The sequence below is a fragment of the Nerophis ophidion genome, linkage group LG18, assembly GCF_033978795.1.
Source record: "Nerophis ophidion isolate RoL-2023_Sa linkage group LG18, RoL_Noph_v1.0, whole genome shotgun sequence".
Lineage (NCBI taxonomy): Eukaryota > Metazoa > Chordata > Actinopteri > Syngnathiformes > Syngnathidae > Nerophis > Nerophis ophidion.
The window spans coordinates 38497029-38523991 of record NC_084628.1 but is presented as its reverse complement, the minus strand read 5'-3'; the positions used below and the strand labels follow the sequence as shown (position 1 = coordinate 38523991).

At 41.5% G+C, this 26963-nt stretch overlaps 2 protein-coding genes across 2 annotated transcripts in view; one reads left to right on the top strand and one right to left on the bottom strand.

Moving 5' to 3' along the window:
* Positions 1-26963, top strand: part of thyn1 (thymocyte nuclear protein 1) — a 157237-nt gene that overhangs the window by 19288 nt on the left and 110986 nt on the right. The gene's annotated exons all lie outside the window — the stretch shown is intronic.
* On the bottom strand, positions 23-26670 carry LOC133537172 (vacuolar protein sorting-associated protein 26B-like). Its single transcript, XM_061878085.1, has 6 exons — positions 26094-26670; positions 15924-16080; positions 15648-15812; positions 12407-12582; positions 4827-4969; positions 23-879 (listed from the first exon to the last, which is right to left on the bottom strand). The coding sequence occupies exons 1-6, from the start codon at positions 26314-26316 to the stop codon at positions 742-744; spliced, it is 1002 nt and encodes a 333-aa protein (XP_061734069.1). The 5' UTR covers positions 26317-26670; the 3' UTR covers positions 23-741.

Here is a 26963-nt window from a genome sequence, read left to right as displayed (position 1 = left end):
CATTTTCTTGTGAAACTTGGCGTGAATATTGTATATCGTTATTTATTCAGTCATTTAAAATGTTTTAAAAGTGGGGGGGGGGAAAACACTTAAAATGTTTATTTTATTCGGCATCAATTTATTTGACAATTGGGAATGAGTAACAGTTTGTAAGCGCTTTGCAAAATATATATAATTACATTGTAACTCTTCTTCTTAAAAGACTAAAATCCTGTTTTAGAAGCAAATTTGACAAACAAAAGTGTCTAACATTGGTTTATATATATATATATAAAACAATAAAACAGATCAGCCAAACATGACATGGCCGCTAAATGTCATTGGAATGCTGAGGTCAGGTTAATGCAGGATCCAACTGCTCTCATGTACAGATCCTAAAGGTGTGGCCCTGTTCCGTTATTCAACAGTGCATTTCAGATTACCAAAGGACGTCGCTAGGAATGAGCTCCTTCAAACTGGAATGCTGCTCGTCGAAGCCGTTTAAGCGTTACACAAATACACGGAATGGCGTTAGCTTTAAAATCTGTGAGGTTGAACACTTGTGAATTAGTTTGATTCCTGTGGAGAAACAACAAAAATGGTTAAAGGAAGGCGAAAACCAGCAGCCTGAAGCCACCTCGGAACGCTCCATTTTTCATAGTCCAATTCGGAGGTCAGGCTCCCTTTTATTCCTCCTTTTGAACAGCTGCTTGGCCAGATGCTACACCACAGGGACCCCAATCCAGTCTCCCGGAGGCGGCTCTACCCGCTGTCCTCCTTTGCACACTGTTCCAAAGCGCTCTCTGAAGCGGCCGAGCCCTCGTACCGCTGGGAGGCGATGGCGGCCTGGTGGGACATGCTCTTCCTCACCACGTCTCCTTTCCTCCACATTGTGATCTCCTGGAAAGCCAAAGTAAAGACAGGATGAAAAAATAACTCGGTCCTCTGTTGTACTACATCCAGCCTGGGGAGGCAATTTTTAAATCAATTCATTTGTTGGGCGAGATCCATGAATCTTGAGTCTTTGTTTTCTTTCGGACAATTATGCTTCCAAGGCTTTTTGATTGATTGATTGAAACTTTTATTAGTAGATTGCACAGTACAGTACATATTTCGTACAATTAACCACTTAATGGTAACACCCGAATACGTTTTTCAACTTGTTTAAGTCGGGGTCCACGTTAATCAATTCATGGTAAAGTAGAGTTTATGTTGTGTTGCGGTGCAAATATTCTTCCAAAATGTGTTTGTCATTGTTGTTTAGTGTGGTTTCACCATATGGCACATGTGTATGACAGTGGTCACATTGTTCATGCTGCCACCCTGAGTGTGACATGTATGGCTGTTGAGTAAATGTTTGTCGTTGTTTAGTGTGGTTTCACTAAACAACGACAAAAAAAAAATTGTCTGTTTCCTTGAAAGAGAGAATGAGCGCATTCAGTGGAAGGCTCAGACTCCCAAAACGCAACGACATGGGAAGTCCTTCATATCGACAGTCATCAGACTGTATAATGCATGTGTTCCTTTTTTGACTGTACTTGAATGTATAATAGACTATTTGTATTATTCACATGTGGATTATGCTGTATAATAGACTGTGTTTATGTTATCAAATGTGAATATTGCTGTCAATACGTGGACTATGGGGTTTGTTTTTCCGGAAGGCAAAGGAAAGTTGGTGCAGGTAAGACGTGATTGTAAGTACATATTTATTAAAAACACTAACAAACTACAATAAAAGAAGCAAACAAAAGGCGCGCACAATGGCGGAGAACAAACTTGACTAATAAAAACAAAAGACTAGCACAAAGGCAGAACTATGAACCAAAAAACAAAAGACACTAACTGTGGCATTAATAAACAAAACTTACGTGGCATGACAAGAAGCAAAACTATGGATCGGCATGAGTGACTGAGGTAGCATGGCATGACGTGGGTGAAGGTAAAGTCGCCAGGCTGACTACCTGGCGACCACAGGTTTAAATAATGCTGTGGTGATTACGTGAGACAGGTGCGTGACATAAGGACAGGTGAAAACTAATGGGTAGTCATGGAAACAAAACAAACAAGGAAGTGCAAAAACAGGAAGTGAGTGTCCAAAAAACAAACAGCACATGGCCAAACAAAAACATGATCAACAGACATGACAAATGCTGTATAATAAACTGTTTGTTATTCACACGTGAATAATGCCATATAATAGACTGTATTTATATTATTCACATGTGAATAATGCTGTATAATAGACTGTTTATGCTATTCACATGTGAATAATGCCATATAATAGACTGTATTTATATTATTCACATGTGAATAATGCTGTATAATAGACTATGTTATTCACATGTGAATAATGCTGTATAATAGACTGTATTTGTTATTCACATGTGAATAATGCTGTATAATAGACTGTTTATGCTATTCACATGTGAATAATGCTGTATAATAGACAGTTCATGCTATTCACATGTGAATAATGCTGTATAATAGACTGTTTATGCTATTCACATGTAAAAAATACCAAAGTGTCTGTTTATTGCGAGCATACTGTGGTGCTGAATTTCCCCCAGGGATCATTGGTTGATTGATTGAATTAAACTTTTATTAGTATATTGCACAGTACAGTACATATTCTGTACAATTGACCACTAAATGGTAACACCCCAATAAGTTTTTCAACTCATTTAATTCGGGGTCCACGTTAATCAATTCATGGCCCTTTTCTGTACCAGCGCACTGTTCCATAACGGCATGCATAGATGAGTTTTGTTCGGAAGAAGCCTTTTAAGTACCTTTTTGATAACCTAGAACAGAGTGGTCAGCCAAAAAGGTCGCTCTCAGGTCCATCATTAGTAAGCTTACCATAGTCCTGTAGGTGTCATTCTACTTGTCCCAAAACTTTTGTTCATTTGTGCGTCCAATGAACTGTTAGATCTTGGATATACAAACCCTGTTTCCATATGAGTTGGGAAATTGTGTTAGATGTAAATATAAACGGAATACAATAATTTGCAAATAATTTTCAACCCATATTCAGTTGAATATGCTACAAAGACAACATATTTGATGTTCAAACTCATAAACTTTTATTTTTTTGCAAATAATCATTAACTTCAGAATTTGATGCCAGCAACACGTGACAAAGAAGTTGGGAAATGTGTCAATAAATACTTATAAAATAAAGGAATGCTCATCAAACACTTATTTGGACCATCCCACAGGTGTGCAGGCTAATTGGGAACAGGTGGGTGCCATGATTGGGTATAAAAACAGCTTCCCAAAAAATGCTCAGCCTTTACAAGAAAGGATGGGGCGAGGTACACCCCTTTGTCCACAACTGTGTGTGCAAATAGTCAAACAGTTTAAGAACAACGTTTCTCAAAGTGCAATTGCAAGAAATGTAGGGATTTCAACATTTACGGTCCATAATAACATCAAAAGGTTCAGAGAATCTGAAAAAAAACACTCCACGTAAGCGGCATGGCCGGAAACCAACATTGAATGACCGTAACCTTCGATCCCTCAGACGGTACTGTATCAAAAACCGACATCAATCTCTAAAGGATATCACTACATGGGCTCAGGAACACTTCAGAAAACCACTGTCACTAAATACATTTCGTCGCTACAACTGCTAGTTAAAGCTCTACTATGCAAAGCAAAAGCCATTTATCAACAACATCCAGAAACGCCGCCGGCTTCTCTGGGCCCAAGATCATCTGGTGGGAAAGTGTTCTGTGCTCTGACGAGTCCACATTTCAAATTGTTTTTGGAAATATTCGACATTGTGTCATCTGGACCAAAGGGGAAGCGAACCATCCAGACTTTTATCAAAAGCCAGCATCTGTGATGGTATGGGGGTGCATTAGTGCCCAACTTATAAATTTGTGAAGGCACCATTAATGCTGAAAGGTACATACAGGTTTTGGAACAACATATGCTGCCATCTAAGCGCCGTCTTTTTCATAGACACCCCTGCTTATTTCAGCAAGACAATGCCAAGCCACATTTAGCACGTGTTACAACAGCGTGGCTTCGTAAAAAAAGAGTGTGGGTACTTTCCTGGCCCGCCTGCAGTCCAGACCTGTCTACAATCGAAAATGTGTGGCACATTATGAAGCGTAAAATACGACAGCGGAGACCCCGGACTGTTGAACGACTGAAGCTCTACATAAAACAAAAATGGGAAAGAATTCCACTGTCAAAGCTTCAACAATTAGTTTCCTCAGTTCCCAAACGTTTGAGTGTTGTTAAAAGAAAAGGTGCTGATGTAACACAGTGGTGAACATGCCCTTTCCCAACTACTTTGGCACGTGTTGCAGCCATGAAATTCTAAGTTAATTATTTGAAAAAAAAAACAAGTTTATGAGTTTGAACATCAAATATCTTGTCTTTGTAGTGCATTTAATTGAATATGGGTTGAAATGGATTTGCAAATCATTGTATTGCGTTTATATTTACATCTAAAACAATTTCCCAACTCATATGGAAACGGGGTTTGTATTACAAAAAAGGTCCAGCAGCACATGCATGTTGTTAAAAAACAGAGATTTGTATTTTCAAAAGATGACTATTTAAATTAGGAGTGAGTCATCCCACGTCAGCATGATCTCTGTTGATGGTTGCACATGTGCGTTACCAATCTGGAACTCGTGAGTAAAAAAATATTTAAACAAATGTTCTGTGACCCACTTGCTCAGCTGGGCAAATGAAACGCTGATTTAAGCGTTTTCATCACATGGCAAACATCCTTGTTTTTCTGATTTGTTTCATGATGGTTATTCAAGCAGAAATGTCTGTTTTTTTGACGTCCCAGGAAGATACATGTTGCTGTAAATACTGCTCACCTGCTGTTTGAAGTAGCGCCTCTCCTCCTCGTCAATCAGCACCAGGTTCAGGTAGTAGCGCACTGAGAACTTTTTGTTGATGTCTCGCATGGTGGGAGTCAGATCGTAGCCGGCCAGAAACAGCCGGATAGGGATGGACTCTCCTGGGAAAAATATCACCTCAGTGTCAAAGAGGCTTCCACATCTTCTGTAATTATAATAGTGCTGCCAAAAAAAAACGTTTTTTTTATAACAAAAGAACCACTGTTCTGAATTTGGATTAATCACGGGTTAATACTTGCTTGCATACTTTAATAGAACTTAAAGATCCCAATATTTAGACAGAAATGCAACTTTATTGTCAGAATGTCATAGAGGAATTTTGTGAAAGTGTTTAACTTGAGTGCACTGCATTTATTTACCTATTTGGTTTTATCTAAAGCCGAGTCACGGTGTATTTTGAAGTAAAATTTGCCAGCGAGCACACCAGTCTGAGTCTTGCACTGATGTATGCACTGAACAGCCGTTTAGGTAACTATAGGAGCCTAAATGCTGTTTAAGTTCATTTACATTTTATGGAAGGGGACTATTTACTTTAAATAATAAGAATACAACGGTGCGATTCAGAATCGGTTCTTAATTTAACAAAGTACTACACAGCAACACCATAACAAAGCAATCCAATTCCAAAACCGAACCTGACCCAGCAACACTCAGAACTGCAATAAACAGAGCAATTGAGAGGAGACACAAACACCACACAGAACAAACCAAAAGTAGTGAAACAAAAATTGATATTAACAACAACAGTATCAATAGTAGTTATAATTTCAGCATAGCAGTGATTAAAAATCCCTCATTGACATTATCATTAAACATTTATTAAAGTTTAAAAAAAAGAACAGTGTCACAGTGGTTTACGCTTGCATCGCATCTCATAAGCTTGACAACACTCTGTGTCCAATATTTTCACAAAGATAAAATAAGTCATATTTTTGGTTCGTTTAATAGTTAAAACATTATTGCAATCAGTTGATAAAACATTGTCCTTTAGAATTATAAAAGCTTTTTATTTTTTAAATCTACTACGTACTTTGCTAGCATGTCAGCAGACTGGGGTAGATCCTGCTGAAATCCTATGTATTGAATTAATACAGAATCGTTTATATATATATATATATATATATATATATATATATCCATCCATCCATCTTCTTCCGCTTATCCGAGGTCGGGTCGCGGGGACAACAGCCTAAGCAGGGAAACCCAGACTTCCCTTTCCCTAGCCACTTCGTCTAGCTCTTCCCGGGGGATCCCGAGGCGTTCCCAGGCCAGTCGGGAGACATAGTCTTCCCAACGTGTCCTGGGTCTTCCCCGTGGCCTCATACCAATTGGACGTGCCCTAAACACCTCCCTAGGGAGGCGTTCGGGTCGCATCCTGACCAGATGCCCGAACCACCTCATCTGGCTCCTCTCGATGTGAAGGAGCAGCGGCTTTACTTTGAGTTCCTCCCGGATGGCAGAGCTTCTCACCCTATCTCTAAGGGAGAGACCCGCCACACGGCGGAGGAAACTCATTTCGGCCGCTTGTACCCGTGATCTTATCCTTTCGGTCATGACCCAAAGCTCATGACCATAGGTGAGGATGGGAACGTAGATCGACCAGTAAATTGAGAGCTTTGCCTTCCGGCTCAGCTCCTTCACCACAACGGATCGGTACAATGTCCGCATTACTGAAGACGCCGCACCGATCCGCCTGTCGATCTCACGATCCACTCTTCCCTCACTCGTGAACAAGACTCCGAGGTACTTGAACTCCTCCACTTGGGGCAGGGTCTCCTCCCCAACCTGGAAATGGCACTCCACCCTTTTCCGGGCGAGAACCAAAAACCAAACCTGACCAAGCAAAACTCAGAACTGCAATAAACAGAGCAATTGAGAGGAGACACAAACACGACACAAAACAAACCAAAAGTAGTCAAACAAAAATGAATATTATCAACAACAGTATCAATATTAGTTATAATTTCAGCATAGCAGTGATTAAAAATCCCTCATTGACATTATCATTAGACATTTATAAAAATAAAAAGAACAATAGTGTCACAGTGGCTTACACTTGCATCGCATCTCATAAGCTTGACAACACACTGTGTCCAATGTTTTCACAAAGACAAAATAAGTCATATTTTTGGTTCGTTTAATAGTTAAAACAAATTTACATTATTGCAATCAGTTGATAAAACTTTGTCCTTAACAATTATAAAAGCTTTTATTTTTTTTTAAATCTACTACTCTGCCAGCATGTCAGCAGACTGGGGTAGATCCTGCTGATATCCTATGTATTGAATGAAAACAGAATCGTTAGTATTTCCTGGGCACTAATTAATTTAAAACCTCTTCTCACTCTGGCACTTTCCAAAGGTATGCAGTAAAAATTTGAGTGTGATGTAAGCTTGGACCTTAAATCCTACTGAATAGCTCTTAATCTTCCCTGTATGCGATTTCAAATTACCGGTATTGAAATCAGCCTCCTCCGTTTTGAAAATGATGAAAAGGGGAAGTGTCACTCGTGACGTCACGAGTTTGACCAGGCGGTAATACTAAGCATGCGCATTATTTTGCGGAGCGAGTTTGACCCGGCAGTAATTCAAGGCAGGCGCATACTATATGCCCTGCAGCAATTCAAGGAAATACGATATAAATATATATATATATATATATTAGGGGTGTAACGGTACACACAAATTTCGGTTTGGTACGTACCTCAGTTCGAGGTCACTGTTCGGTTCATTTTCGGTACGGTAAGAAAACAACAAAATATATATTTTTTGGGTTATTAATTACCAAATTTGCAAAATCTTCCACCAAAAATATTTTTCTTAGTGGAATATTTGATTTGAAGTAATCGGAACCTTAAATAGGTCAATAATTCATGATAACTTTGATTTTGATGCAAAATATTGTTTAGCCTTTTAAGCTTTTTTATTTCACTTTTGTTTTTGTTTATATTAATGGTATTTTTAGAATGTGCCGTCGGCCTTTAAAAAATTAACTGTGGGCTGCAAATTGCTTCCAGGGCACACTTTTTTGACTCCCTGCTATAGATAATAAAAAATAATATCTCATAAATCAATGGGTAAAAAGCAGAGCCTGGAGACTAGAGATGCGGTTGCGGATGACATAATTGCCTATCCGCGCATCACCAAAGTCGTCATCCACCCGCCGGCCACCCGAACCTACATTTTATCAGAACCGCATCCGCCCGCCACCCGACCGTTGATTTACATCAGAGGTTGGCCACCTTTACCATTCAAAGAGCTATTTAAACCCGTTTCACAGAGTAAAGAAGACAATGGGAGCCGCTTACGTTCTCGCGATTATCCAATGGTATTCATCCTGATGACAAGAATAAGGGCGTACTGTGAAGCCATTTCCTTTGACACCTTCAACAACATGTACAAACCGATTGTTAGTCCAGCAACATGTTGTATGCAGCTTCCGTAATCACACGTACAAGATTGAAAGGCATACTGGGTGACTCAGAGTACACTGATGGTTGTGATATAAACAACTTTAACACTCCTACTAATATGCGCCACATTGTGAAGCCACACCAAACAAGATGGACAAAACACATTTCGGGAGAACATCCTCACAGTAACACAACATAAACGCAACACAAAAAATACCCATAATCCTTTGCATCCGTGACACAACCTGAATATATTTTACACCCTCGTGCCACTAACCCCGCCCACCTTACCGACGCACGGGGGGTTGGCGGGGTTTGCTGCTAGCGGGGTGTATAAAATAGTCAGGAAGTTTCATGGATGCAAAGGATTCTGGGTATTTGTTGTGTTGCGTTTATGTTGTGTTACTGGGAGGATGTTCTCCCGAAATGTGTTTGTCATTCCTGTTTGGTGTGGCTTCACAGCGTGGCGCATATTACTAAGAGTTTTAAAATTGTTTATGTCACAACCATTAGTGTACTCTGTCACCCAGTATGCCTTGCAGTCGTGTGCGTGTGTCAGGGAAGCCTCACAGAACATGTTGCTGGACTGACAAGCAGTTCGCACATGCTGTAAAAGGCGTCAAAGGCAATGGCTTCATAGCACGCCCTAATACTCATTAACTGGGTGACTGCCGGCAGTCATTCTAGAGAATGTTGGCGTCTCCTATTATCATCTTCGCTTTGTTACACGGGTCCTAAATGGCTCTTTGAATGGTAAAGGATACCGATTCCTGAACCATGTATCTCAAATATTTCCGAATGGTTCAACCGCCACCTGCCTGATTCTAATTAAAATCTATTTTTTCGTTTTTTCGTCATGTCACCCGCCCGACCCGCGGTTTATCCGCGGATGAGACCGCAAACCACGCATCTCTCATAACTCTCTCGCTCTCTCTGTCTCTGCCCCTCCCTCACTAAGGCTGCTGCGCGCACCACTTTTGTTTTTAACCCCTTCTTAACCCTAAACGTACATTGAAAATACACGCAACCACAACTTAAAATGCCGGACGTTTGAGGCATTTAAGAAACTCCACCCGGACAGCCCCGCAAAAGAGGACATATCCGGTAAAAAGAGGACTTGTGGTCAGTCTATCGCGGCCCGGTCGGTGCTAGCATGCCTTGTGTTGTGCCTTGGTGTGCATTGTTTACACAACATGCGGTACGCTACTTAATATGTCCGTGTGGAAACTCGTTCGGTACACCTCTGAACCGAACCGAAACGGTTCAATACAAATACACGTACCGTTACACCCCTAATATATATATAATTAATCCGTTCATGAATGAGTATATCCGTTCGTCCACCGTCTTCAAGAGAGGTCTGATTTCCAAAATGTGCAGGCAACATAGCCCTTCCCCTTCAAGCTGACCTGGATGGACTGAAATTATTTTTTCCAATCATTTTGGAACATGCAAGCGTACTTCTTCTTACTCGTCGCCATGTCTCTTCTTCTACTTCATCCCTGTATGTTTTTGGACATTACTACTTGCTGTAGTTTTGAAGCAATGCGTGATCGGAATCCAGATGTGCCTACTTTATGGGTTATAGATAAAGCTATGGATAACAGGGATATATATAATAGTCTCCTTTTCAGGTGACTATTGTTGTCCGGGTGGAAATTGGGAGAAATACGGGAGAATGGTTGCCCCGGGAGGGGCACTGTGGATGGCATAGCTCGGTTGGTAGAGTGGCCGTGCCAGCAATTTGAGGGTTGCAGGTTCGATTCCCGCTTGTTCCATCCTAGTCACTGCCGTTGTGTCCTTGGGCAAGACACTTTACCCACCTGCTCCCAGTGCCACCCACACTGCTTTAAATGTAACTTAGATATTGGGTGTCACTATGTAAAGCGCTTTGAGTCACTTGAGAAAAGCGCTATATAAATATAATTCACTTCACTTCGCTGACATTCGGGAGTCTCCCGGGAAAATCGGGAGGGTTGGCAAGTATTTGTTAGGCAGATGTGTAGTTGTAAAAGTTTTATAGACAAATTATACCATTTAGAGTTACATTGAAGAGTGGGAGGGCAGATTATTTTATTTTTCTTAGTGGGGAGGGGGCAACAGAACATATTTGAGAAGCACTGGATTGTACGGTCAAAATAAATTGCCTGATTAATCTGCATATAGGGCTTCACGGTGGAAGAGGGGTTAGTGCGTCTGCTTCACAATACGAAGGTCCTGCAGTCCTGGGTTCAAATCCAGGCTCGGGATCTTTCTGTGTGGAGTTTGCATGTTCTCCTCGTGAATGCGTGGGTTCCCTTCGGGTACTCCGGCTTCCTCCCACCTCCAAAGACGTGCACCTGGGGATAGGTTGATTGGCAACACTAAATTGGCCCTAGTGCGTGAATGTGAGTGTGAATGTTGTCTGTCTATCTGTGTTGGCCCTGCGATGAGGTGGCGACTTGTCCAGGGTGTACCCCGCCTTCCGCCCGATTGTAGCTGAGATAGGCACCAGCGCCCCCCGCAACCCCAAAAGGGAATAAGCGGTAGAAAATGGATGGATGGATAATCTGCATATATACATGATTCATGCGATCATTTTTGTGTCTAATCACATGAGTTAATTTACCGTATTTTTCGGATTATAAATCGCCCTGGAGTATAAATCGCATCGGCCGGATATGCATAATTAAGAAGGAAAAAAACATATAAGTCGCACTAACGTATAAATCGCATTTTTGGGGGAAATTTATTTGATAAAACCCAACAGCAAGAATAGACATTTGAAAGGCAATTTAAAATAAATCAAGAATAGTGAACAACAGGCTGAATAAGTGTACGTTATATGAGGCATAAATAACCAACTGCTATGTTAACCTAACATATTATGGTAAGAGTCATTCAAATAACTATAACATATAAATAAATGATAAATGGGTTGTACTTGTATAGCGCTTTTCTACCTTCAAGGTACTCAAAGCGCTTTGACACTACTTCCACATTTACCCATTCACATACACATTCACACACTGATGGAGGGAGCTGCCATGCAAGGCGCTAACCAGCACCCATCAGGAGCAAGGGTGAAGTGTCTTGCTCAGGACACAACGGACGTGACGAGGTTGGTACTAGGTGGGGATTGAACCAGGGACCCTCGGGTCGCGCACGGCCACTCTTCCACTGCGCCACGCCGTCCCTAAATAGAACATGCTATACCTTTACCAAACAATCTGTCACTACTAATCCATAAATCCCATGAAATCTTCTTCCTCGATGTCGCTTCCAAACAACTAATTTTCTTCATTTTAGTAAGAGTAGCCTGCGCTTTTCGCCCCACCCTTACAAGTTTCTCGCTTACTCCAAACTTTATTTCTGCTGCTCGATTGCCGTTTTCTGCTGCATATTTCACTACTTCCAGCAGTAAATGATTTCCTTTTCTGTGCCATTTTTGTTCAGCCCTTCTCAATCAATCAATCAATCAATGTTTATATAGCCCCAAATCACAAATGTCTCAAAGGACTGCACAAATCATTACGACTACAACATCCTCGGAAGAACCCACAAAAGGGCAAGGAAAACTCACACCCAGTGGGCAGGGAGAATTCACATCCAGTGGGACGCCAGTGACAATGCTGACTATGAGAAACCTTGGAGAGGACCTCAGATGTGGGCAACCCCCCCCCCCCTCTAGGGGACCGAAAGCAATGGATGTCGAGCGGGTCTAACATGATACTGTGAAAGTTCAATCCATAGGCGGTAACTCAGTTTTTATAAGTTACCGCCAATGTTGAAATGATCCATTTTCATAGGTACGGCAGCAGTAGCAGGTAGCATCTTTTTTTTTTTGTAACAAAACACTTCTGACATGACCCGCCTCTGCCCAAAATTATTGGTTGACATGAGTGTGTGACGATTGCTGATATACGCCCAGTCTCTTACGTGAATGAGATAAATAATATTTGATATTTTACGGTAATTTGTTAATAATTTCACACATAAATCGCTCCAGAGTATAAGTCGCACCCCCGGCCAAACTATGAAAAAAAACTGCGACTTATAATCAGAAAAATACGGTACTGTTTTTGATAGCCTTAATTTATAAAAAGAGTTTTATGGATGAAAATGAACATTTCTTTTGATCACTTACCCCTGACTGGCGCGCCGTCCATAATCTCGTACTTGGCGATGGTGTCATTTTCGTGGTACACGCTGGGGCCCGTGCCTGTTGTTTCACGTTTAATGATGTCAATCTCCATGTGCTTTATCTTAATCCTTACAAGCAGGAAGTAGATTTTGCCCACAATGACGTCTTTCAGGTGATATCTGTTGGGGGAGGGGGCGTGTCACGCAGAAGAAGTATTGGATTACTATTATCATTACTAAATCAAATTACTAGTACACATTATTCAATATTATGTTAGATCCACTATGGACTGGACTTTCACTATTATGTTAGATCCACTATGGACTGAACTCTCACTATTATGTTAGATCCACTATGGACTGGACTCTTACTATTATATTAGATCCACTATGGACTGGACTCTTATTATTATGTTAGATCCACGATGGACTGGACTCTCACTATTATGTTAGATCCACTATGGACTGGACTCTTACTATTATGTTAGATCCTCAATGGACTGGACTCTCACACTATGTTAGAGCCACTATGGACTGGACTCTCACTATTATTTTAGATCCACTATGAACTGGACTCTCACTATTATGTTGGATCCACTATGGACTGGACTCTCACACTATTATGTTAGATCCACTGTGAACTGGACTTTCACACTATTATGTTAGATCCACAATGGACTGGACTCTCACACTACAGTATTATGTTAGATCCACTATGGACTGGACTCTCACAATACTATGTTAGATCCACTATGGACTGGACTCTCACAATATTGTGTTAGATCCACTATGGACTGGACTCTCACTATTATGTTAGATCCACTATGGACTGGACTCTAACAATATTATGTTAGATCCACTATGGACTGGACTCTCACACTATTATGTTAGATCTACTATGGACTGGACTCTCACTATTATGTTAGAGCCACTATGGACTGGACTCTCACAATATTATGTTAGAGCCACTATGGACTGGACTCTCACTATTATGTTAGATCCACTATGGACTGGACTCTCACTATTATATTAGATCCACTATGGACTGGACTTTCACTATTATGTTAGATCCACTATGGACTGAACTCTCACTATTATGTTAGATCCACTATGGACTGGACTCTCACTATTATGTTAGATTCACTATGGACTGAACTCTCACTATTATGTTAGATCTACTATGGACTGGACTCTTATCATTAAGTTAGATCCACGATGGACTAGACTCTCACTATTACGTTAGATCCACTATGGACTGGAGTCTTACTATTATGTTAGATCCACAATGGACTGGACTCTCACACTATGTTAGAGCCACTATGGACTGGACTCTCACTATTATTTTAGATCCACTATGGACTGGACTCTCACTATTATGTTAGATCCACTATGGACTGGACTCTCACACTATTATGTTAGATCCACTGTGAACTGGACTTTCACACTATTATGTTAGATCCACAATGGACTGGACTCTCACACTACAGTATTATGTTAGATCCACTATGGACTGGACTCTCACAATACTATGTTAGATCCACTATGGACTGGACTCTCACAATATTGTGTTAGATCCACTATGGACTCGACTCTCACTATTATGTTAGATCCACTATGGACTGGACTCTCACAATATTATGTTAGATCCACTATGGACTGGACTCTCACTATTATGTTAGATCCACTATGGACTGGACTCTCACTATTATGTTAGATCCACTATGGACTGGACTCTCACACTATTATGTTAGATCTACTATGGACTGGACTCTCACTATTATGTTAGAGCCACTATGGACTGGACTCTCACAATATTATGTTAGAGCCACTATGGACTGGACTCTCACTATTATGTTAGATCCACTATGGACTGGACTCTCACACTATTATGTTAGAGCCACTATGGACTGGACTCTCACTATTATGTTAGAGCCACTATGGACTGGACTCTCACAATATTATGTTAGATCCACTATGGACTGGACTCTCACTATTATGTTAGATCCACTATGGACTGGACTCTCACTATTATGTTAGAGCCACTATGGACTGGACTCTTACTATTATGTTAGATCCACTATGGACTGGACTATCACACTATTATGTTAGATCCACTATGGACCGGACTCTCACACTATTATGTTAGATCCACTATGGACTGGACTCTCACACTATGTTAGCGACACCATGGACTGGACTTTCACTATTATGTTAAATCCACTATGGACTAGACTCTCATTATTATGTTAGGTCCACCATGGACTGGACTCTTAAACTATTATATTAAATCCACTATGGACTGGACTCTCACAATATTATGTTGGATCCACTATGGACTGGACTCTCACTATTATGTTAGATGCACTATGGACTGGACTCTCACACTATTATCTAGATCTACTATGGACTGGACTCACTAGTATGTTAGATCCACTATGGACTGGACTCTCACTATTATGTTGGATCCACTATGGACTGGACTCTCACACTATTATGTTAGATCCACTATGGGCTGGACTCACTATTATGTTAGATCCACTATGGACTGGACTCTCACATTTATATGTTAGATCCACTATGGACTGGACTTTCACACTATTATGTTAGATCCACTATGGACTGGACTCATTATGTTAGATCTACCATGGACTGGACTCTCACGGACTCTCACACTATTATATTAGATCCACTATGGACTGGACTCTCACAATATTATGCTAGATCCTCTATGGACTGGACTCTCACAATATTATGCTAGATCTACTATGGACGGGACTCTCACACTATTAGATCCACTATGGACTGGACTCACATTATTATGTTACATCCACTATGGACTGGACTCTCACTAATTTGTTAGATCCACTATGGACTGGACTCTCACACTATTATGTTAGATCCACTATGGACTGGACTCTCACACTATTATATTAGATCTACTATGGACTGGACTCTCACTATTATGTTAGATCCACTATGGACTGGACTCTCACTATTATGTTAGATCCACTATGGACTGGACTCTCACACTATTATGTTAGATCCACTATGGACTGGACTCTCACACTATTATGTCAGATCCACTATGGACTGGACTCTCACACTATTATGTTAGATCCACTATGGACTGGACTCTCACACTATTATGTTAGATCCACTATGGACTGGACTCTCACACTATTATGTTAGATCCACTATGGACTGGACTCTCCCACTATTATGCTAGATCAAGTTAATTTCCTTACTTGGATTTGTTGTATTCGAACTCTATGTGAAGACAATCCTCAATGCCAACTTCCATTTTAATGGAGGAGTTGAGTTCCGGATAGGTGCTCAACGTGTGCACCACGATGTCCAACTCTTTGCTGATGTCGTTAAGTCTTCGTATGACGGTCGCACGCAGGAAGTATCTGCACATCAGGTTAGAAAAATGGAATACACACGAACGAAAACCAGCACCAACAGTTTGGTGTTTAAGTTACTGACAGCCATCAAGTTTCAGATTGCTGACGAACGTTTACCTGAGTTTCACATTCTGGCCTGTGTAGGACTCGTAAGGTTTTTCCACGTGCGTGAACTCAAAGTCAAAGGTCTGCGACTGGGTCATCTCGCCGGGCCTCGCCAGGTCTTTCACCAGGGACACAAACTCATGGTGGTTCCCTCTGTCGTAATACAGCTCTGAAAAGGCAACAGTATTTTCATGTGAGTAACATCCATCCATCCATCTCCTAACGCTTGTCCCACTCGGACGGCAGGCGGGGTACACCCTGGACAAGTCGCCACCTCATCACAGGACCAACATGGATAGACAGACAACATTCACACACTAGGGACCATTTAGTGTTGCCAATCAACCTATCCCCAGGTGCATGTCTTTGGAGGTGGGAGGGGCCTATCCCCAGGTGCATGTCTTTGGAGGTGGGAGGAGCCTATCCCCAGGTGCATGTCTTTGGAGGTGGGAGGAAGCCAGAGTACCCGGAGGGAGAACATGCAAACTCCACACAGAAAGATCCCGAGGCCCGGGATTGAACTCTGGACCACTCAGGACCTTCGTACAGTGAGACACATGCACTAACCCCTGTCCCACCGTGCTGCCCATGTGAGTAACTATTTCTTTTTAAATGGTTTAGTTGTTTTAACTTTAAAGGACAGCTGTGTTTGCGGCGAATTTTCCAGTTTTAAAATCTGGTAATAAAACCTGGGACACAATCGTTTTTGCAGCAAGTTCCTACAGACACAGGTCTGACTGAGCGTGCTGCCAAATTGGCGAAGCAATATGCAGAATGAGTCAGACACCCACCACAAGTGCTAAATTGGCGCACATTTATCCATGAAAATATGTAAAAGATGCTGTGTTTGACAAAGCAGCTTAAAGTTAAAGTTAATGATTGTCACACACATACTAGATGTGGCGAAATTATTCTCTGCATTCGACCCATCACCCTTGATCACCCCCTGGGAGGTGAGGTGAGGGGAGCAGTGTGCAGCAGCAGTGCCGCGCCCGGGAATCATTTATGGTGATTTAACCCCCAATTCCAACCCTTAATGCTGACTGCCAAGCAGGGCGGTAATGGCTCCCATTATTATAGTCTTTGGTATGACTCGGTCGGGGTTTGAACTCACGACCTGCTGATCTCAGGGCGGACACTCTAACCACTAGGCCAGTGAGTAGGTGTAAAGGGATGCGTTGAAGTCCACTTCCCCAATGTTAATACATTATTGTTACGTCATAAAACTACTGTCGCGGTTAGTAGTACATTCTATTGTGTGGTTTTTATACAATTTTTCTTATCTTTTATTCAAAAAGGCCTGTTGGATGTTAAAATAGTGCTGTTATGATAAGTGACAAACCAATTAAATTGATTAATTTCAAAGGGGAATATGAGTGTTTTGAGTTAGGTCACATCATTATATCTGGCCCACAAACACCTGCAAATGATGTCATTAAAGTACTTAAAATTTTCTCACTAAATGTAACTGATTTTTTTTTATTTTGACAGAAAAAAATAAATTTTACTTTATTACAACAATTATTACAATATATTATCATATTCTCCAAACATGTTTTTGTCTAAATAAAAATACTTAACTTTACAGCAAACTACCCATCAAATTAATAAAAATAACAATACATTGTACGGTGTTCTTTACAGCATCCATCCATTTTCTACCGCTTGTCACTTTTTGGGGTCGCGGGGGGTGCTGGAGCCAATCTCCAGCTGCATATTACTCTAAATTGAAAAAAACCTACAATTTGATTGCGTTAAAATTCTGTTGTTCTCGCAATTGTTGGATGTGAATTCAAACTATAACCAAGCATGCACCACTATAGCTCTTGTCTCAAAGTAGGTGTACTGTCACATCACGCCCTGTTTTATTTTGAAGTTTTTCTGTGTCTCGTGTTTTATTTCTTGTCTTGCGCTCCTATTTTGGCATTTCCTGTTTTGTTGGTATTTTCCTGTAGCAGTGTCATGTCTTCCTTGAGCGCTATACCCCGCACCTGCTTTGTTTTAGCAAACAATAATCTTTAAGTTGTCTCTATCCTTCTTTGCGAGGACATTGTTGATTGTCATGTCATGTTCGGATGTACTTTGTGGACGCCGTCTGCGCCATACCCTGTAAGTCTTTGCTGTCGTCCAGCATTCTGTTTTTGTTTACTTTGCAACCAGTTCAGTTTTAGAGACATAGTAAGCGACTGCAAGACATAGTTGATCAACAGCCACACAGGTCACACAGAGGGTGGCCGTATAAACAACTTTAACACTGTTACAAATATGCACCACACTGTGAACCCACACCAAACAAGAATAACAAACACATCTTTCGGAGAGCATCCGCACCATAACACAACATAAACACAACAGAACAAATACCCAGAATCCCATGCAGCCCTAACTCTTCCGGGCTACAATATACACCACGCCCCCCATTGTAGCCTGGAAGAGTTTGGGCTGCATGGGATTCTGGGTATTTGTTCTGTTGTGTTACGGTGCGAATGCTCTCCAAAAAATGTGTTTGCCTTTTTTGTTTGGTGTGGGTTCACAGTGTGGCGCAGATTAGTAACAGCGTTAAAGTTGTTTATACGGCCACCCTCAGTGTGACCTGTGTGGCTGTTGATCAACTATGTCTTGCAGTCGCTTACTACGTCTACAGAAGTCAAAAACATCTTGTGGCTTGGCTGTTTGTACAAGTTGTAGAGGATACTAATAGCAGTGTCTCCACAGTGCCCCCTTAATACAGTTGTTAAGGTTTCGGTATTTCCTACATCGGTCATGGCGTTCACTTACAGGAGTACCAGTATGTTTTTTTTCATTTAACTGCTATTTTACATTTAATGTAGTAAAATGACATTTATCAGTGAACAAATTATAAACCACTTGCGGCAAAGAATGGTTTTGCCGTCGCCGTTACTTTTTGTATTACATATTTTTACAAATCAATTGATATATGGCGGCCTCCTTGTTACAGTATTTTTTATAATGCATTATAACCAACTTAACTTAAAGCAATTTTAGTAATTCCTTAAACAAAAGGTTGCCTGTTATCAAAGCACGTGACGTCACAAATATGGTTAGTCTTTGTATAGGAGCCATTAGTGATTAAGTTGGCCCTGCGATGAGGTGGCGAATTGTCCAGGGTGTACGCCGCCTTCCGCCCGATTGTAGCTGAGTTAGGCGCCAGCGCCCCCCGCGACCCCAAAAGGGAATAAGAGGTAGAAAAACGATGGATAGTGATTAAGTCATAGCAACAGCCTTTGTGTTTGTGTCCACAGTGACCGACAGAGACATCCTCTTGTTGTGGGGCAGACTGGCTCTTACAGGCACATGCAGCCTCTGCTGTTGCCATTTTTGTTACAAACTGGCGTATACTAGACTCTACATGGAAGCGCTAAAACGAGGGGCCCTGGTTCAATCCCCACCTAGTACCAACCTTGTCACGTCCGTTGTGTCCTGAGCAAGACACTTCACCCTTGCTCCTGATGGGTGCTGGTTGGCGCCTTGCATGGCAGCTCCCTCCATCAGTGTGTGAATGTGTGTGTGAATGCTCCCTCCATCAGTGTGTGAATGTGTAAATGTGGAAGTAGTGTCAAAGCGCTTTGAGTACCTTGAAGGTAGAAAAGCGCTATACAAGTACAACCCATTTATCATTTATCATTTAAATTCGGGAGAACGATTACCCTTGGAAGGTCACTGAAGATTGGGAGTCTCCCGGAAAAATCGAGGGTTTACAAGTATGACGCTGTAAAGCGCCATTCATATAAAACTAGCCGCACCAACAATAAATTTTCACATTAAAATGCGGGCTTAAAATAACGTCTCGCGGGCCGCATGTTTGAGACCCCTGCATTGGAGGTTCCATGTTAGAGCGTGATTGATCTATTGTGTCTACGCAGTGTGTGACCAATCCAGTTCCGGTTCCTCCTCCTGATTTGTGTTTCTATTGTGTCTTGTCTAGTGAGGTCCCACAGGTTGGCATCGGAGATGGTGTTAGGCCAGTAGATACCGAGGAGGTGACGGAGGCAGCGGTTGAAGAATGTCTGTATTTTGTTGAGTATGTTGGCACTAAATTGGCCCTAGTGTTTGAATGTGAGTGTGAATGTTGTCTGTCTATCTGTGTTGGCCCTGCGATGAGGTGGCGACTTGTCCAGGGTGTACCCCGCCTTCCGCCCGATTGTAGCTGAGATAGGCGCCAGCGCCCCCCGCGACCCCAAAAGGGAATAAGCGGTAGAAAATGGATGGATGGATGTTGGCGGTGATCTTCCAGGTTTCTGAACTGTAGAGTAAGGTGGATTTGACGTCTGAGTTGAAGATTTGCAGTTTGGTTTTGAGTGATATGGTTAGGATAGTGAATGTGGTCCTCGCTTTTCCAGTTCTGGCACTGACATCCTCCTCCGTTCCTCCATCCACAGCAATAATGCTTCCTAGGTATGTGTGTGACAATCATTGGTGCTTTAACTTTAACTTTAAAGGTGGCAACCTCGTCTATCTGGTTATGATACATGTTTATTGTTATTATTATTATTAGCGGCACTCACCTTTTGTTTATTTTAGGGTTAAAGGCCTGCTAAACCTGGGCGGTATAGCTCGGTTGGTAGAGAGGCCGTGCCAGCAACTTGAGGGTTCCAGGTTCGATCCCCGCTTCCGCCATCCGAGTCAGTGCCGTTGTGTCCTTGGGCGAGACACTTTACCCACCTGCTCTCAGTGCCCCCCCCACGCTGGTTTAAATGTAACTTAGATATTGGGTTTCACTATGTAGAAGCGCTTAGAGTCACTAGAGAAAAGCGCTATATAAATATAATGCACTTCACTTCACTAAAAGCCACTACTACCGACCACACAGTCTGATAGTTTATATATCAATGATGAAATATTAACATTGCAACACATGCCAATACGGCCTTTTTAGTTTACTAAATTACATTTTTAAATTTCCCGCGGAATGTTGACGCGTGTTTGTGATGTCATGGACTTTAGAGGACATATTGGCGTAGCACCATTTGCGGCTAAAAGTAGTCTCTTTACATCGCGCGATTAAACAGTATTCTGGACATCTGTGTTGCTGAATCTTTTGCAATTTGTTCAATTAATAATGGAGAAGTTAAAGTAGAAAGATGGAGGTGGGAATTTTTAGCTTTAGCTTTTAGCCACACAAACACAAGGTGATTCCTTGTTTAAAATTCCCGGAGGTGAAGCTTTACTATGGATCAGATCGGTCAAGCGAACATGGATCCTGACCACTTGTCAACCGGCAGGTTTCGGTGAGAAAACTGTGGTAAAATGTCGCCTCTTACCGGAGATCAGCTGAGCTTGCGCTGTCCATGCAGTTGCTGTCGACTTCCCTCAGAGACAGGCGTCAAGACACCCGTGGACACACCCCTCCGACTATCAGGTACTATTTAATCTCACTAAATGGTAAATGGGCTGTAGTAAAACACTAGCAACACAATAGAAAGATAAGGGAATTCCCAGAATTATCCTTGTAAATGTGTCTAAAAACATCTGAATCCGTCCCAATGCCATCGCCTTTTTTTTTAAACTTTTTTTTTTTTTCTAGTCCTTCGCTATCAATCAATCAATGTTTATTTATATAGCCCTAAATCACAAGTCTCTCAAAGGGCTGCACAAACCACAACATCCTCAGTAGAGCCTGCATAAGGGCAAGGAAAAACCAATGGGACGTCGGTGGCAGTGACAATGATGACTATGAGAAACCTTGGACAGGACCGCATATGTGGGGAACCTTGTGAAAGTCCAATCCAGAGTGGATCTAACATAATATCAATATCATCATCCACAAATATTTCAACCTCGCTCAAATTGAAGGGGAAATTGTCGTTTTCCCGGTCTGAATAGCTCTTGCTGCTGGAGGCTCCCGTTATAAACAATGTGAGGACGTGATGAGACCTCACACCGGTGACATCATCGTCTGCGACTTCTGGTACAGGCAAGGCTTTTTTATTAGCGACCAAAAGTTGGGATCTTTATCCTCGATGTTCTCTACTAAATCCTTTCAGCAAAAATATGGCAATATCGCGAAATGATCAAGTACAACACATAGAATGGACCTGCTATCCCCGTTTAAATAAGAACATCTCATTTCAGTAGGTCTTTAAGAATTAGATATCTTTACCTGCTCGCTGTCATCTGCATATTGTGATCACCACAAACCGTGTTCCCGACATCTACAAAGCAATTTGCTGCTGCCACCTACTGATATGGAATAGTATTACACTGTTACTCTGTGCTGAGCTATAGATAGCACCGACAGTCAACAACTGCATATTTGGGGATTATTATTACTGGTTTGAACACGTGGCGCAGTGGGAAAGTGGCCGTGCGCAACCCGAGGGTCCCTGGTTCAATCCCCACCTAGTACCAACCTTGTCACGTCCGTTATATCCTTGAGCAAGACACTTCACCCTTGCTCCTGATGGGTGCTGGTTAGCGCCTTGCATGGCAGCTCCCTCCATCAGTGTGTGAATGTGTGTGTGAATGGGTAAATGTGGAAGTAGTGTCAAAGCGCTTTGAGTACCTTGAAGGTAGAAAAGCACCATAAAAAACAACCCATTTATTTATTTATTTGCAAAAAATATTTTTAATCCGGTAAACAATATGTCACGGATCGGAGACGGTCCCCGGACCGGTGGTTGGGGCCCCCTGCTTTAGTGCATGTGAATATAATCTTTATTTCATAGATCAGTGTTTTTCAACCACAGTGCCGCGGCACACTATTGTGCCGTGAGATCCAGTCTGGTGTGCTGTGGGAGATTATGTAATTTCACCTATTTGGGGTAAAAATATTTTTAGCAAACCGGTAATTAGAATCTGCAAATTATGTGTTGTTGTTGTTGAGTGTCTGTGTTGTCTAAAGATCTGCAGAGTAACATTTTATACTCTTCAATCAATCAATCAATCAAAGTTTACTTATATTGCCCTAGATCAGGAGTGTCCCAAAGGGCTGCACAAGCCCCAACAACATCCTCGGCTCAGAACCCATACCAGGGCTCAAGAAAAAACTCATCAATACTCTTCAATATCAGTAGGTGGCAGCAGGTAGATAATTGCTTTGTAGATGTCGGAACATGGTTTGTCGTGATCCCAATCTGCAGATGACAGTGGGAGGCAGGTTGCAGGTAAAAAGCTATCTAATGCTAAAACTAAAAATAAACAAAAGGTTAGTGCCCTTAAGAAAAGGCATTGAAGCTTAGGGAGCAAAACAAAAACTGAACTGGCTACAAAGTAAACAAAAACAGAATGCTGGACGACCGCAAAGACTTACAGCGTGTTGAGCAAAGATGGCGTTGTCACAACAAATTTCTTCTCCTTACAACCCCCCCCCCCATTTACTCCCGGGGTCATGATTAATACAGACGTTTTGTTAACGCTATATTATAAAAAAAATTTAAAAAAAAATTTACAAACACAAGCTATGGGATGACATAAGAGGAAACGTGACCCCGGAAGTAAATGCGCCATCCCATAGCTTGTTTGTAAATTGTTTTTTAATTTTTTTAATAATATAGCGCAGGGGTAGAGAACCTATGGCTCTAGAGCCAGATGTGGCTCTTTTGATGACTGCATCTGGCTCTCAGATAAATCTGAGCAGACACTACTTAACAAAATAAGTAATGAATAATTCCACTTGTAATCACAGTGTTAAAAATAACGTTAAAAATATAAAAATGCTCATGCATTTGAATCCATCCATCCTTTTTTCTACCGCACCTGTTCAAAAAGTTGCCTTAAGGGTAAGAAATAATTTATTTATTATTGGTTAGTGTAGGGCTAGCCCTCTTGGGGGTTCTTCAACAAGGCCCAGGTGGGCCATTTACACACCTGTCGCTGATTTTGAGAACACCCCGTTTCGCTGCATACCCGCAGGCCACGCCCCCTCCTAAGTTAGCTTCAGAATAACAATGTTATTACAAAGAATAAGAGACCTATTATACTCTAGAAATGTTGGTCTTAATTAAAAATGCACATTTTTAGTTGTGTTCAGTGTTAAAAATATATTATATGGCTCTTATGTAAATACATTTTAAAATATTTGGCTTCTTGGCTCTCTCAGCCAAAAAGGTTCCCGACCCCTGATATAGCGTTAACAAAACGTCTGTATTTTTATAATATAGCGTTATATTTTTATAATATAGCGTTATATTTTTATAGTATAGCGTTAACAAGACGTCTGTATTAATCATGACCCCGGAAGTAAATGGGGGGGGGGAGGTTTTTGTAGGGGGGAAGAAATTTGGCGTGACAGCGTCCACAAAGTACATTTGAACATGACATGATGATAGCAACATCTTGAATATTTTGGATCGCTAAAACCAAGTAGATACGGGAAATAACGCTCAAGGAAGACATGCAACTGCTACAGGAAAATACCAACGAAACAGAAGTAACCAAAATAGAAGCGCAAGATAAGAACTAAAACAATACACACAGGAAAACAGCAAAAAAAAAAAAGTGAAAATAAGTCAGGGTGTGATGTGACAGGTGGTGACAGTACACCTACTTTGAGACAAGAGCTGTAGTCACGCATGCTTGCTTATGCTTTAAAGCAGGGGTCGGGAACCTTTTTGACTGAGGGAGCCATTAAAGCCAAATATTTTAAAATGTATTTCCGTGAGAGCCATATAATATTTTTAACACCGAATACAACTGTCGGGTTCAAACACTGATGACATCTATTAAACAGACAAGCAGCAAGGAATTAAACAGAGACAGGATTCAATTTAGCTCAATGAGGAGAAACAAGAGAATTCTACAACTTTCATTTGGACTTTCCCTGATTACAACAAACAAATGTGTGCGTCTCTTATTCTTTTTAAAAACATTGTTGTTCTATTCTGAAGCTAACCAATAATAAATAAAATGCTTTGGACTATTAATGCAACTTCTTGAACAGGTGCGATAGAAACGGACGGATGGATTCAAATGCATGAGAACGTTTGACATTTTGAACATTATTTTCAACACTGTGATTACCACGTATCGTGTGAAGTGAAGTGAATTATGTTTATATAGCGCTTTTCTCTAGTACTCAAAGCGCTTTCCATTGTGAAACCCAATATTTAAGTTACATATTTAAACCAGTGTGGGTGGCATTGGGAGCAGGTGGGTAAAGTGTCTTGCCCAAGGACACAACGGCAGTGACTAGGATGGCAGAAGCAGGGATCGAACCTGCAACCCTCAAGTTGCTGGCACGGCCGCTCTACCAACCGAGCTATACCGCCCCGTGTTAAGCAACTCTAGAGCCACATCTAGTGAAAAAGAAAAAAAAAGACGAGGGCAGTGGGAGCGATTCAGATGTTATTAGACACATTTACTAGGATAATTCTGGAAAATCCCTTATCCTCTTATTGTGTTACTAGTGTTTTAGTGAGATTATAGCAGGGGCAGGGAACCTATGGCTCTAGAGCCAGATGTGGCTCTTTTGATGACTGCATCTGGCTCTGATAAATCTGAGCTGACGTTGCTTAACACGATAAGTAATGAATAATTCCACTTGTAATCAATTAAAAATAATGTTCAAAATATAAAACATTTTCATGCAGTTTTAATCCATCCATCCGTTTTCTACCGCACCTGTTCAAGAAGTTGCGTTAATGGTAAGAAGTTATTTATTTACTATTGGTTAGTGTGGGGCTTGCCCTCCTGGGGGTTCTTCAGACCCCCAAGCACTGACTTGAGAGCCTGTTTCAGGGTTACAATATTGTTTTATTAACAGTATTTCCAGCCCCAACCCAGTCTCTCCTCCTGGCTGCTGCTTATAACAGAGCGACAGGTGATTAGATAACAAGGCCCAGGTGGGCTATCTATGCACCTGTCGCTGCAGGCCCGCAGGCCACACCCCCTCCACAGTCAGCTTCAAAGAATAAGAGACCTATTATACTCTAGAAATGTTGGTCTTACTTAAAAATGCACGTGTTTAGTTGTGTTCAGTGTTAAAAAAAACTATTATATGGCTCTTACGGAAATATATTTGAAAATATTTGGCTGAGAGAGCCAAAAAGGTTCCCGACCCCTACCCCTGCTTTAAAGTCATATCCAACAATTTTTGAAAAAAATTTGCCTTTGCTCAAAAAAAAGGTTGAAAAACACTGTTATAGATAAACAGATGACTGAGGCAAAGAACAAACTCAATCATGTTGCATCACCTTGTAAATATTGGATATCGGTCACACTTACCAATCTGTCCCACAAACTCAATCTTGATGCCCTGGTGCTCCAGTCTCTTCCCGGGGCTCTTCAGCGTCACGTCCACCCTCCCTCCGACCGTCTCGCCGTCGTAGAAGAGGAAATATTTCTCCTTCTTGCCATCCTCCGTCTTGTGTTCTGCCTTCTTGCGCGTCTCCGCGTCCTTCAGCACCACCTCCATCTCAGCACTTGGACCGAAACTGAAGAAGCTCATTCTCACTTTTTTTTGTTGTTGTTAAAAACCTCAATGCTGTTATTTACTGGCAGACAACTACTGCAGCTGCTGAATGTCACCAAGTATTAAAAAAAACAAAACTTATTTCATGCGCCGTTCAAGCGGAAAACAAAATGTCCATCGACGAAAAAAATCGCTTTTTTTTTTTGTTTTTTTTGTTTACCACAGAGACCCCGGTAAAAAAAAAAAAAAAAAAGGCTGGCAATAGCGACGAGTGTATCGGTTTTGCTATGGAAACCGCAATCGCGATGTGACTGTGCAATATTACATGGTTGTTTTGCCTTCAATGTTGTCAAATGTGCCGGAGGAACGACATCTGGGTCAGCACTACTGCTTCCGGGTAGATTGTACAAAATAAAAGCGCTCGGCATTTGCTGACCGGAGGTCAGGCATCTTAAGGCGAAACGAAACGTATAAAAATAGTCTGCATTTTAACTCAAACTGGCTGATCAATTCTAAGGTTATTTATTTAGCACTTTTCATTCACGGACAAACAGTAAGTGCTCTAAACCAGTGGTCCCCAACCTTTTTGTGTCCGCGGACGGGTCAATGCTCAATAATTTGCCCCGCGGCCCGGAGGGGGGGGGGGGGGGGGGGGTCCTTTCATTTTTTTTTTTTTTTTTTTT